The sequence below is a fragment of the Oryzias latipes genome, chromosome 14, assembly GCF_002234675.1.
Source record: "Oryzias latipes chromosome 14, ASM223467v1".
Lineage (NCBI taxonomy): Eukaryota > Metazoa > Chordata > Actinopteri > Beloniformes > Adrianichthyidae > Oryzias > Oryzias latipes.
This window is the reverse complement of record NC_019872.2, coordinates 9,923,861-9,937,265: the sequence shown is the minus strand read 5'-3', so window position 1 is coordinate 9,937,265 and position 13,405 is coordinate 9,923,861. Positions and strand designations below refer to the sequence as shown.

General features: G+C 38.3%; 1 protein-coding gene across 1 annotated transcript in view; it reads right to left on the bottom strand.

Annotated features, from left to right (window-relative positions):
* Positions 1-13,405, bottom strand: part of pds5b (PDS5 cohesin associated factor B) — a 31,431-nt gene that overhangs the window by 12,408 nt on the left and 5,618 nt on the right. Inside the window, exons 2-12 of the mRNA XM_004076195.4 lie at positions 7,158-7,285; positions 6,814-7,017; positions 6,423-6,509; positions 5,257-5,354; positions 4,328-4,454; positions 3,870-3,950; positions 3,520-3,660; positions 2,609-2,724; positions 1,465-1,559; positions 920-1,065; positions 667-818 (exon numbers count right to left, since the gene is read on the bottom strand). Of these exons, the coding sequence (XP_004076243.1) occupies positions 667-818; positions 920-1,065; positions 1,465-1,559; positions 2,609-2,724; positions 3,520-3,660; positions 3,870-3,950; positions 4,328-4,454; positions 5,257-5,354; positions 6,423-6,509; positions 6,814-7,017; positions 7,158-7,265 (1,355 nt within the window). The 5' untranslated portion in view covers positions 7,266-7,285. The remainder of the gene's footprint in view (positions 1-666; positions 819-919; positions 1,066-1,464; positions 1,560-2,608; positions 2,725-3,519; positions 3,661-3,869; positions 3,951-4,327; positions 4,455-5,256; positions 5,355-6,422; positions 6,510-6,813; positions 7,018-7,157; positions 7,286-13,405) is intronic.

Sequence of the window (13,405 nt, the reverse complement as noted above, 5' to 3'; positions counted from 1 at the left end):
GAACCTAGTTTTACATGGGGGTTAGGACTTGACAGTCATAGTGACTACCAGGACAGTGATAGAGGTTTTGGTGATGTCATTTCTGCTTCAAAACGGTGTCCGTTGTTCGTACCGCCTGCCTTTTTTATTCACTTTAAGCGGATTCTGATTCTCATACAAACGTCCAAACAAGCTGGGCTAGTTTGAGAATAAAAAGGAGAACTCAGTGACGAATAATCCTTGCTTAGGGTTGATCAAAAGCCAGGAAGTCATAGAGCACTCTATCTTTATTAAAACCCCAGTTTGTCTCATTGTGCAGTTATAAATTCCCAGCTCCCTATGAGGGTGACATTTTGGAAAAATGGCTGCAGAACCCACAGCGGTAGGAGCTGCATGTTAAGTATGCAGCAGAAACACAATAACAAATAAAGCATTTCTGGTCAGAGTTAAGTACGGGAACCTGCAGCGCAGCTTGAAACATAAAAGCAGCTCTTTCACATCTGCAGGCTGCTGCAGGACAATAAAAAGGATTTCCACTTTCAGTAAGAATCGGCTTTTGACTGTTTACAAGCTGCGGTAACAAAACAATGTCCTTCACGGCTCTGGATTCCAAACATCAGACCCAAAAAGCAGCATGACATCAGTGTGGAAGTTGGTTTCAAATCGTTCCAGTTCATAAACACAAACCTGTCGTCGATGCTGTTCTGGTAGTAGATATGAAGCAGTTTGTCTTTGATCCATGAAATCTGTTTGGAAGCTTCCCTCCCACCTTCTCCTTGCAGAGCATACTTTTTGTAGATCGATGCCAGACCCATCATAGCCTCCTTTCGTACGCGCCACTGAGGGTGCATGGAAAAATAATGAGGAGAAGCATTCCCAAAACCGACCGCTGGTTATATAAAGCAGAAATTGCAAAAATAAAAAAGTGTCATTTACTCACTCTCTTGTCCAGGGTTCTCTCCTTTACAAAGTTGAGCAATGCATCATTGACCAGAGACAGGTCTTTTTTAGCAGCGGTTACTATGGAGACGATGACATCATGGCGGATGGCCTCCTCTGGGTCATGCGATCTAACCCTCAAGAATTCTAAGAAATCAAGAAGAGCAACGAGAAAACAAAAATAATGTTTCAAAAAGATGTTTCCAATACAAATAAAATGTTTCTAATTTCTTCAGTCAGGATTGTTAGAAAATTTACATTTATTAAACTATATATAGTGACCTAATGGTCCCTTTAGTAGCTTTCTTGCTGCCCTTTCTGGGGGACACGGCCCAGCAGAAGGTAAAAAATATGTTATAAAAACCAGATACATTTCAATATTTGCTTAAACTATTTTTATTTTGGGAAAAGTTGTCTGAGAATGTGATGTGTGACTCATGACAAATATGTCAATGAGTTTAAAAGTACTACTATGAAAAATAGATATAATCGTATAACTTCAATACATGCAATCCAAAAACATGTCGGCCTAAATCTTTTCCCTACCTGTGAGGTCTTTGGCCAGGTCTGGATGGTTCATGAGACAATGACTTGCAAACTTCACACACTCCAGTCGTATAGGCACATGGATGTCATTAAACCTTCCATGTGGAAAAAACAAAAAAAAAACACGTTTACATCTAAGATCTTGAAAAAGAAATGGTCAGCACTTACTTGCAAGGGAAATAAACATATATAAAGTATTTATATGTGTGTTGAATATAATTACAAAACAAAATTATTCATATTGAATCACTATCAGTACAACAGGTTTATACTGGACATTAAAAAACACTTCAGTTGACAAAAAATGTCCTTTCAGAGCAATGGTGGCAACCGTTTCCAGGTCGCAGACCGGTTTAATGGCCGACAACATTTTCACGGACTGGTTTGTGAAAGGCTCAAGTTGGTGGAAATTCTTTTTAGCATCCAGTTTCTCTTAAGTTTAAAGGTAAAGTTTATCTTCATACAATGTAAAATAAACTTTGATGGCACTCTAGATTTTTTAGTAGGCATCATTAAAATGCAATATAGACTATACATTAACCCATAACTGTCTTAAAAAAACATAAAGTAATAATTGCACTGGTAACTAAACCTTGTCCGACTTCTAAGGAGAAAAAGACCAAAGAAAGTTTCTAAAAGTGATATATTCCAAGCATAATACTAAACATATATCTACTGTTTGAACCTTATTAGCAGCATACCCTTAGACAACTGGTTGCTAAATATTATGCATTATTATTATGGTCCGTGTGGACAGCTATCATAATAAATCCATAATTGGAGTGAAGATTCCTGGTTTTTGTCTGTTAAATGCTGCTTTCTTTTTTTCTTTGCCATCAAATGTTCTTCTGTTTACGCACTGACTTCCTTTCTGAGAAAACAAACTTTCCAAATAGATTTATTGTTTTTTGTTAACTAACAATTTAGATGTCAACAGATGTGTAGCGGATGGATTTTCGACACTTTCGTCAAGAAAATCCTGTGGTTTTCCAAAATAAAACGTTCTTCAGAATCTCCTTGGCCTGGTACCAACTGTCCCACTGACCAGTCTGTGGCCCCGGGCTTGGGGACCACTGCTTTAGAGAACCAATAATATACATAATATATGCATTTTTGTGTTCCAGATCTCAAAGTTTCAACTCACCTTCCAAGGTAACACTGCCAAAGTGGTTTGTTCTGTGCAGCCAACTCCGAGTCCTTGGCTCCAAACATCTTAGCTAGCAGCTTCACCACCTGCAGCCTCTCGTCGTTATCATTACTCTGCAGAAACGGGAAGAAGGGGGTGAGAGGTACACACAAGGAGAATTGACATCCTGAAATGTGGCGGTGTCGACACGACAGACGCGCCAAGTCGTTTACAATAACTACATTAGGAACATTAGCATTTTCATAACACGCAGTGGCTGCAATCTCTTTGGAATCAATCTAGATTTGCAGTCAGCCGGAGAATGGAACAGCGGCAAGGACAAAGACGGGGTAGGAAGGGAGAGAAAGAGGCTGCTGGGAGAAAGGCGGTACAGAAAAGGGGGGAAAAAAGAAGGAAAATGATGAAATGACAGAGCTTGAGAGCTAAAAAAGTGAGTGTGTGTGGGGAGCTTGTTGTAGAGAGATTTTAATCACAGCTATTATTTTTGAAGAGACAGCAGTGATCTACACTCATGCTGAACAGTTAATGAGCATTATCCATCAGTGCGCTTCCTTTATGAGATACTGCAGAGGCAACATTATGCTGACTGCTTTATATTTCTAATATGAATCAAATTTCCTTATCTATAGACTAGAAACATGCCTTTTTAATCACAGCTTTTGGTCTAGTTTCCCTAATAAACAACATTTTTACTTCAGTAACCTTTACCCACTTTTTCTTGTCACATATTGATGAATATGACTCATCCAGTAACACACACACACACACACACACACACACACACACACACACACACACACACACACACACACACACACACACACACACACAAGGTAAGCCAATCAGAAGACTGCTAAAACGACGAATGCTCAGCTAAAGTCCAGCAGGAAGTGACCCTTTCTTTGTACCTTCAGCTTAAACTCCAGCTGAGGCAACACCGAGAGGAGTAGGTGGCTGTCGATGTTGTACAGCTCCAGGATGAGGTCAAACACGTGCTCGGACAAATCGCTGACTGAAGTCTTTCCCAGCATAAGAACCTGGTTGAAAAACTGTATGGGAGGAAAAGAAAAATCCAGGTTAAAATGGGGCAGAATCTATGACATCTTCTCTGCTTTATACAACCAAATAAAAAATACACTTAAGCTGAGAAGGAACTTTCAACACTAATAATCTTTTTTTCTGTATCATTACTCTCCTTGACAATTGGCTAAACGTCATAAGGTCATGACAGATTTTCTTTAGGCCCAAAAATTCTTACGTTGGTGATGTAGGGTTCGATAGCCTGAGCGGTCCTCTTCAGCAGAGCTTTAGCCAGATCATACGCTTGCTTATTCAAGTTCTGCCAAAACGAAAATTAAAAGATGATAAAAATAAACAAAACAAAATCAGATTAGACAATTATCCATGCAGTTAAAAGAGATGTTCATGGTATTTTTGTAGAAAACCTTGCATCAGGCACATTCAGTGTTCCAACATTTGGGGTGCTTTACCTCTTACTACCTGCAGGGGTCTCACTGAATGACAGGGTATGGAAAACTAGTCTAACGGAAAGATCAAATGATTCTGTTCCAACTTTTATCATATTTCCTGCTGGTATTATGCACTATCAAAATCTAATTCAAAAATATGGCTGTGGTGCAACAGTTTACTTGTCCTCCTTATTCATTTACAACATGCCGTTATTCCCTCATATGTGCTTAGTCTCTCTGCACATACCTTATGTGCTGGAACCAGGTTGACCAACACGGTATCAAGTAATTCCTGTGATACCGTGTCTCCCTCGCAGATGATGGAGCTCATCAAGTCCACCATATGCATGTGCACCTTCTGGTTGTGGCCATTACTGTGAAAAACAAAGCATTGAGGATTTGCATAACAAAAACATCAACAGGAGCTTTTATGGTGCTGCCTGGATTTCTTTAGCACAGGAATGTCTTGTAGCACTACGGCACACGTAGAGGTTTGCTGAACATTTATTTTACAAGAAACCGAGTCTTTTATTCTGAACCCATGAAAACGCGCCACTGATCACAACATACTGCCTCTTAGCATGTATGGCTAAATCCAGACCTAATAAATAGAAAATATGAACGCTGAGAGAATATTGGCTGACTATGCAAGAAATGTCTTATACAGACAAACCTCATTCATGCTTTGCTGTTTAATAGAAACATCTGATAATAGTTTTACCACTTTCTTATTAAAGAAAAGGTTAAAGCTGGCAGGCTTCTGGCTTCACATAACCTTCATTTTTAGTCCAAGTGTCAAAAACATCCACAAAACATGACTCCTTCATTCATCTACAGCTTATGAAAGCATTTCAAATAAGAAGCAGAGTTGTGTTAAATAACCTCTGCATCCTCACAACCTTGACACACACAACTACAAGTTTCCTCCAGTGGCAAAAAGCCAAATTCTGTGCCGCAGAATTCAACCCTCAAGGTTGTGTTCGCAGAGTGAGGTTGACAGAGGGAGAGAGGGGCGAGGAGGAATACGAGGGAGAAAACAGGGGTCATTAAACAGACACGGGCAGACTGTTAACGTGCCGCTTCATAACGTGCCACCAAGCAACAGCCTCAGACAGACGGAGACTGAACGACACCAGAGGAAATCAGCAGAACAGCGTTTTTGGAGGAAGCACTTACTTGATGACTTGAAAGAGCGTCCTGTAAAGCTGGGTGAAAATTTCATTGCTGTCTTCAAGCTCAAAACAAATGTTGTAAGACTTCACCCAAGCTATGTTCTGCAGAAAAGAGAGGGCGTTGTTAGAAAAAAGATGCAGATGACAGCAAAAACATCCAACTACTCCAGGAAAATGCTAAGAACAAAAACCTCGATATTTATTTTCCATAACAACACGCTTTGCCCTCTGCATTCTGTGTTTTTCTGTCACTAATTTTGGTCTCAATTAATCAGAATGAGAATGGCTCGTCTCTTGAATTCCTTGGTGATACCATATTCACTAGTTAGCTTCTTTCCTTGCCTTAATCAAAAACAGTCCTACTGTTTTAATGTGAAGGTCTTCGTTTTACTTTTGGTTTGGTCACTATGAAGATGTCTTTAATTCTGAATTCACTTTGCTTCATAAACAAAGTTTAATTTATTAAAAGACTATAATGTTAAATTGATGGGAAAAACACTCAAAATCTCAACAGTTGACAATAAAACAAGAGGATTTTCTTAAATGAATGCACACCATGAGTATTTAGACTATAATTTATAGAACATTGAATCCTGTTTGCATTTATTTCATGCACTTGACGCATCATTTCTAAATAACTCCACTTCAATGGAAACTGCAGGTTATTAATCGTATTTCCTGTTTTTATGGCTCACACCAAGTACTAACAATAAATGTATATAATGTTTAAATCCAAAGATTTTTGTCAAACACCTTTGTCCAAGAAACTAAAGGCAAACGACTTATTTGTAACTAAATTAATTGTAGCACTTTGTGATGATAAGCAAAGATTGTCAAAATTTAACAAAATGTTACAAATAAAATCAAAGAATTCTAAAATAGTTTGAATGTCTACATTACATCATTGGGAAGAACCTTATAAGCAAAAATAAACTAAAACTAGACTAGGGACTACATTTTTAATGCAAAAATGTTTTTCTCAATGACACTTTTTTGGCACAACTGGTGAACAAATTGTGCACACTTGGAGGTCAGATGATATTTTAAATGAATGAAATCAAAGTTTATAGCTTTTATAGAGCTTCTTCTTTCTTTACTTCAACTTTTTTGGCACAAAGTTACCAGTTTCAATTAAAAGGTCAGGACAATACTCCCTAAATAAGCACATACCTCCAGCAGGTAGAAGTATCTGTTGAACTGAGCACTTTTTGTGTCCTCCAGTCCTTTCAGCTGTCTCGTAATGAACATGAAAATGTCCTACAAGAAAGGAAAAAATTGACGTCAAAACTTTACGTCAAAAGATTAAATCAAAAATAGAACACTTGCTTTAAAAAAAAAAAGAAGCAGAAATAAAAATATACCGTAAAGTATTTGTGTTGAGTCTAGAAATTTGAATGTTAAAAGAGAACTTTTTTTTTTTTAACTTTAAATAAAGTTATGGTACACATTACAGATCTCATTCAATGTTAACATTTAAAAAATATGAGTTGATCAAAAATGCGAGTAAATTTGATCACTTCATTGTGAGTAAAGCTCTATCTGTAGTTTCTGCCATGGTTACCTTTAGTTTATCTGGAGAGGTATACGGTGCCTCTGGGGCGTAAATTCGGAATATGTCTGCTAAACAGCACGCCACAAGCAGGCGCACATCTTTGTCTGGGTGTTTGAGAAAGAAGTCTGAGGCCAGATGAAGAGCAAGGTTGAGATAAAGTTCCTTTTCTTCCTCTGAGTCTTGGTCCATGTCCATGAAGGTCTTAACCACCATCTGCAAACACAGCATTACACTGAATCAGCAAACGCAGAGCTCTAACAACAGCAAACACCTTTAAATTGATGTCAAATCAACAAGTACATCTGAAGCACAATACGCTGCTTTCTCAATAAAAGCATAGGTTTGGTACTGACTTTGAGTCGGCGGACCATTTCCTCTTTGGAGATTTTGTCCGAGATCTCCTTGACCCCTGGGGGGTAGGTCACCTTTCCATCTGTGGCTCGAGCTTTAGAGTGAGCCATCCTCTTCAGCTCTTCTCTGCCTAGAAGGAAATCACTTTGTGAAATAAACCAGTCAGGAAAAGTAAAGATTACATTTATTAAAGTGTCCCTCAGAAGAAATTTTTATAATGAAGTAACTATTGCACCACTAGTGAGGTAGTGTTTTATTTAATCAAAATTATTTTCAAATAAAGCTTTAAGACAATTTGTCATTTGCAGGTCCCCCTGTTCACTGTGTTCATACAAAGCTAGCAGCATTTCCCAAATTACATTTTCATTTAGCTCCCTGTGGCCTAATGAGATACATTACACAAAAAGGGCTATGATGTCTCCACTCGTGAAAACTGTTTGTTGACTGATATAATGAGTTAATTAAATGTAAAAAATGAAACGAGGGCACTTAGTGGGGCTGCACAGTTTGGTGTGTGACAAATCCTATGAAGAAAAAACCTCAATCCAAGATTTAAATCAACAAGCTTTGCTGCATTTCAAGAGTGTCTTGTCCATCTCAACAGCAGGTACCCTCATTTGGGGAACAAACAAAAATGAAGATAAAGAGAAAGAATGACTGGGGGAAATAAAAAAGTAGAAAGTGCTGATCTAATATTTAGTATTTAGCCCAAGTGTTGGGCTAATAACCAATTCAGCTGTGTGTTGCATCTTTTAAGTGACACGTTTTCTGCATCAATGTAAGGACAGGACTTTCATTGTGTTGATCTGTGGAATTGTTATACTTAGACAGGAACAATTTCTAAATAATCCATTGTTAGAAGAGACACTATAGAGCTGTAGACTAACTTTTACACTGGTTGCACAAGTTCACCTATTTTTCTGTAATCGCATCTTTTACAGGATAATTTTTTTCTTCTCAAATTACTTTCCATTTGCTCCTGTTTACAGAGAGTGGGAACACCCAGACCATGCATTTATTGCAGCACAAAGCAAGTGTTTTATAGATGGATTGAGCTTTTTCAGTGTTTCAACTCAAAACAGTGAATAAATGCACTATTGCCAGTCATCGTCTTCCTCCTGGATTTACAATAAACACAAAGGCATGCTATGTGAACAATGTGAGATGTGTGATGTTAGTGATCAATATTGGAAAAACAACATGACTTGCGAATCATGAAAAAATGGCAAAACAAATGCAAACAAATACATTATTTCCATTTCACTGCAACAGTTTTAGTTTGATAAAAGTCAACATAACTTAAATAATACAGCAAATGATCTCAATAGGAGACAGGCAATATCTTGTATGTCAGAGAAACACACCAATAAACCAATGATCTACCTTTCTGATAGTGCTTGCCAAAACTACAATGGACAACAACTAAGAACAATGTAGGTGGCGTGAGTTTGGGTTGTTTTTTTTAAACACAATGATTTCTCTGTCTATGCATCTTTCCTGAATGAATTTTTAACAATGGCTAGTTCTTCAAAAGGAAAACCAGCATATTTACTTTTTAAAGTTTCAAACACTTTGTTTCCAGTTTTACTGAAAAGTCTCTAAAGGTGACCTTCCAGCAGGTATTCAGAGATACTTCTTTGAGAGGTGCTTTTATGTGTAATTGTACTTTGGTGGTGTCCACCATGCCACGGGATCTTCCTAGTTGTCTATGACTTTAGACAGCAAGTATTCATTGAGCTCAGCTTTTACTGTTTGTGACAGATGCATAACGTAGGAGGCAGGGAGTGAGGCGGTCTTGAAAAAACTGTTCAGTGACTTTTTTGTTGTCGTAAGGGGAGCACTGGGTGTTAAGGTAACCTTTTTTGCAGTTTCTGCTGGCCTTGTACGATATGTGTATCACACAGGCTAATATCGCGATTACAATACATTTTTGCTATATTGTACAGGCATAACAAACACTGAGAATTGTATTATGGGCTTTACTGTGTCTGAGCAGTAAAATACTTCTAAATAGTTTACTTAACGATTGGCTAAAAGTTGGATTTTGGTTTAATCATTAGCCTCAAAATGATTTTTTTTTATTCTTTTAAATCTAAATCTCTTTTTTTCTTTGCACTGAAATTCTCATTAAACAATTCAATTCAATTTTTTTATTGAATTATTATTTAATATTGCAACAATAATAGTCTCAATGGGCTTCATACCGGTAGTTGTATAATCAACATTGAATCATAATGAACATGAAGTCATAGAATTCAATAGGTGATGGCTAAACTAAACTAAACAGACTAGGCTAAACTAGGCACCTCTGTCCTTAGACCCTCCTTCTTGGTAAAGAAAGAACAAACACTCATAAATCCATTATTCGTAGCAAAATAAGTCATATAAAGCATTATTACACCATAGAGTTTAAACTATGTCTTCCAGATCCCTAACCTACATTCTCAGCCCCTTTGTTGTTTTTCTTTGTTTTTTAAAATCTTCTTTCTCACCAGAGAGCATCTGTTTTTGTAAAAACCTGGAGAATTTTTTGAGCATTGAAAGATCAGGTAAAGAATTTGAATCCACTGACCATGTATGGAGTACTGTTAAGCTGTTATCATGTTAGCTTTTCAAACTGCTTTGTGTGAAATTATTAATGCTCAAAAAGAAAAAAACCCAAACACCTTTAGTATTCATACTGTCCTAACATGAACTGAAGCAAACAGCTGTCTCCTGCTAGAGAAACGGCTGTTTTCCTTGTGATGTGTGCAGTATCATGAAAGCACCATACGGATTTGGTGTTTTGTGCTGTACCATTAACATTTGGGATCTTGAAATAACCACTAATGTTGTGGGACAATCTATGTTTTACAACCAATTGCATGTTAAAGGAAAAAAAAAGGAATTACATGAGATATATTGCGCTGTGGTGCAGCTGGCTGCATCTGGACTGCACCGCCGGGCTTTCAGGGGACCTGCTCTGACTAAAACTGCTTCCAATCGAGTTCACACCATTTTTCAACCAGATTTATAATTTTGGTACATATCAGGTTTGAACATTCTGAAATGTGTGACTGATTGAACCACAGAGAAGTACTTCTACTACCGTTTACTTATATATGGCATTTAATTTTAAATGGTATATACTTTGGGCCTGTAACAATTAATCAATCAATTGAGTTCTATTCCTAGGATCAACCCAGATCAATTTGTCTGAGGCAGAATCGAATCGAACAATATCATTAAAAAACAATCAAAATGAGATAAATCGATAATTAAATCAAAAATGGGAAATACCATATGGATTGAGACAACAGGCTACAACCAAATATTCATGAGAGGGACTGCTATAAATGATGTGGTGTCCAGTGATACTTTGAATATCTGACATAATTACAATTGGAGGAAATTTAAATAAAACTGATCATGCAATCTAAACGTCTTTAGCAAAAAGAAAAAAAGTAAAAGGGAGAAAGAGCTTATTCTGCAGACGGGCAGAAAAGTAAAACCTGTGTTGTTGTGACATAGAATGAGAGTTTGAGGAACTAAACACTAAAAAAAGTTAAGAAAATATCCTTGTGCAAGAACACCAAGTATATCACCTCATTTTTGTGTTATTTCTTTCATCTACAGTTTCTAAATCATTTTTTCACAATTACCACAAAACCTGGACTAGATTGAACTGTTTGATAGATCAGATTTCCTGACAGTAACAAAAACTGATCTAAAAAAAGTTTTTAGAATGTCTCATTTTACTAAAAGATGAAGTATATTTTAAGATATTTGTGGATTAAATCCAAAATATCTAAAACTGAACTAAACTTGTTTTGTCCCAAAAGGTTTCTAATATTGTTTAGACTTGGCATTTTAATATAAATGAAAACAAAGGTTGGTCAGGAAAAGTGGATGTTGTAGGACTAACATACAGAAGACCAGATTGATGGCGGACATTTTTTATCAAATAAACTTAAAGACCCACTCTGACGAAAACTTTGTTTTAGGTGTTTTTAACATTTTCTTGTGGCATTTTCTTTATATAAGTCATGGTGAATTAGAAGCAGATGAAAAAAAGCAGTTTGAAAAAGGGCTTATTTGTGATGTTAAAAATATGCTGGGCGGCCATAAGCTCCATGATAGCAGCTCTCTGCAAAGGGGAGGTGGAGTGGGGGAGGGGCTGCTCCATGCCGCAGCCCCGCCCACAACTCAGAAACAAATTTCTTATTAACTACTGCTGCCCTGTTGAAACTATATGTCTTGGCTACGTTTACACTGCAGGCTGAAACGACCCAATTCTAATTTTTTTGCCCCTCTGCGACCTGCATATGATCTTTTCAAATGCGACCCAGGCCACTTGGGTATGTGGTCCTGAATCCGATACGCAGGGCTCCAGACTAACTTTTTTCACTAGGAGCACTGTGGCCCCCAACTGAAAATTTTAGGGGCACAACCAGAAAATTTAGGGGCGCATACCGTAAATCAACATGCTAACCAGATCTACTAATTTCCCCTGTATTACGACAAATACTTTAATAATAGATGCAGAAATTACAATGTGCTGTTTCAAATTCAGTGTCACATTTTAATCTGCACTTTTGAAGATGCAACAAGAAGGTAAACTGACAAAAGCATCGCTGTCATGACAGTACAAATAGTAAACAAAATACCATACATTTAGAATAAAAAAAGTTTTTAGTAACAAAGTGATTACCGTAGTAACCTTTCGGTCATTTCACAGTTACAAACAATACTTAAATGTATGTAAACATTAGGGGATGGAAATACATGTTGGCGACACCAAATAGGTGCAGCCAAGATGCACAATAATTTGAGATCACCCAGATGGACGCAACACTGCACAGATCACCTGATGTGAGACGTATATTTTTGTTTTTGCTCTAACATCGCCTGTCAATCAAAACAAAAATATCAAGAGAAAGGCGCGGAAGCAAGACCCCAACCTGAGCGAACACAGCTGGAAATTTAGTACTGAACTGACTGAAAGCTGCCGTACAGACTACAAAACAATGCATTATGGGACATGTGTCCTAATGGTTTTTGTAGTTCACTGATCAATTAAAATAATTTAAAATACCAACTGATTAAAAAAGGCTACATCCATTACAAAACATTAAAATAATAAGGATGTAATATCACAGATCATACTTAGGGGGAGAGGCATATTAAAACTAAATTGAATGTTAAGGACTACAACTTCCTGTTCTCCTTCAGTCTCGCTGCAGCTTCGCCTTCACCCCCACCCCCAGGGCGCTGGTTCATCTTAAACACATCTATCGTTGCATTTTCCCCACGTGTTTTAAATGTGTCTAAGTCTAAATCGTTGTTGTCTCTCACATGTATTTAAAGTTCAAGCCCCGTTAGCTGTCACGCATGTAGGTGTGGGACATTTATTCTCCTCAGCTGACCATCTCCCGCGGGAGCGGTATGCTGCCGTAACAGTCGCGCATGACAACAGTGGTTTGCTTCGCGAGTTTGAGACCCCTGCTGTAGACTCTGGCACTGGTACACTAGCCGCAGGTCGGAAGAACGAATCAATAGTTCGCTTGCTCATAGCTCAGACCCACATATGAGGTTGTGATAATATTTGTCTCCGTTTCCTTCCCACAGATGTTTACGCGCACTCGATTATCTCTAGGCCCCGCCCCCTCCACATATTATAGCCACTTGCAGTGACTTTCCCTATTCTTCTCACACGTATTGGCCGCCCCAGGCATCACTCAATGACACGCGAGTGTGCGCTCGCGTGTGCTCCAGTCTCATGAGTATTCGCGCGAGTGTGTGTGTCTGTCTGCGTGCGTGCGTGTGCGCTCGCGTCTCATTGATGATTTCATTGCTCATTTCATCGATCATTGACGTGCCCCTTCCACGTTTAATGTATAAATATATGGAGGGTGGGGGAGGCAAATTTACTGGTCGCACATGTGCGACTGGATGTCAAATTCAGTCGCACACTCTCAAATTTTGGTCGCAAAATGCGACCAAATGGTCGCAGTCTGGAGCCCTGATACGTATCCGATCTTTTCAAATGTGACCTCCGTCTGAACGGCCAAGCCACATGTATCCGACTCGTACGTCATCGATTCGCTACAAAAGTCATCATTCTGCGTTGAAGTAGGCGGGAACGAGAACATAAACATCAACCATGGCGGACGATGCTGCTGAGACCAGTCAGTGGAAGGGAAGCGAGGTCACCTATTGGATTAATATTTGGGGTGACTGTATTCTCTCTATTCAGGCCAAACTCGAGGAC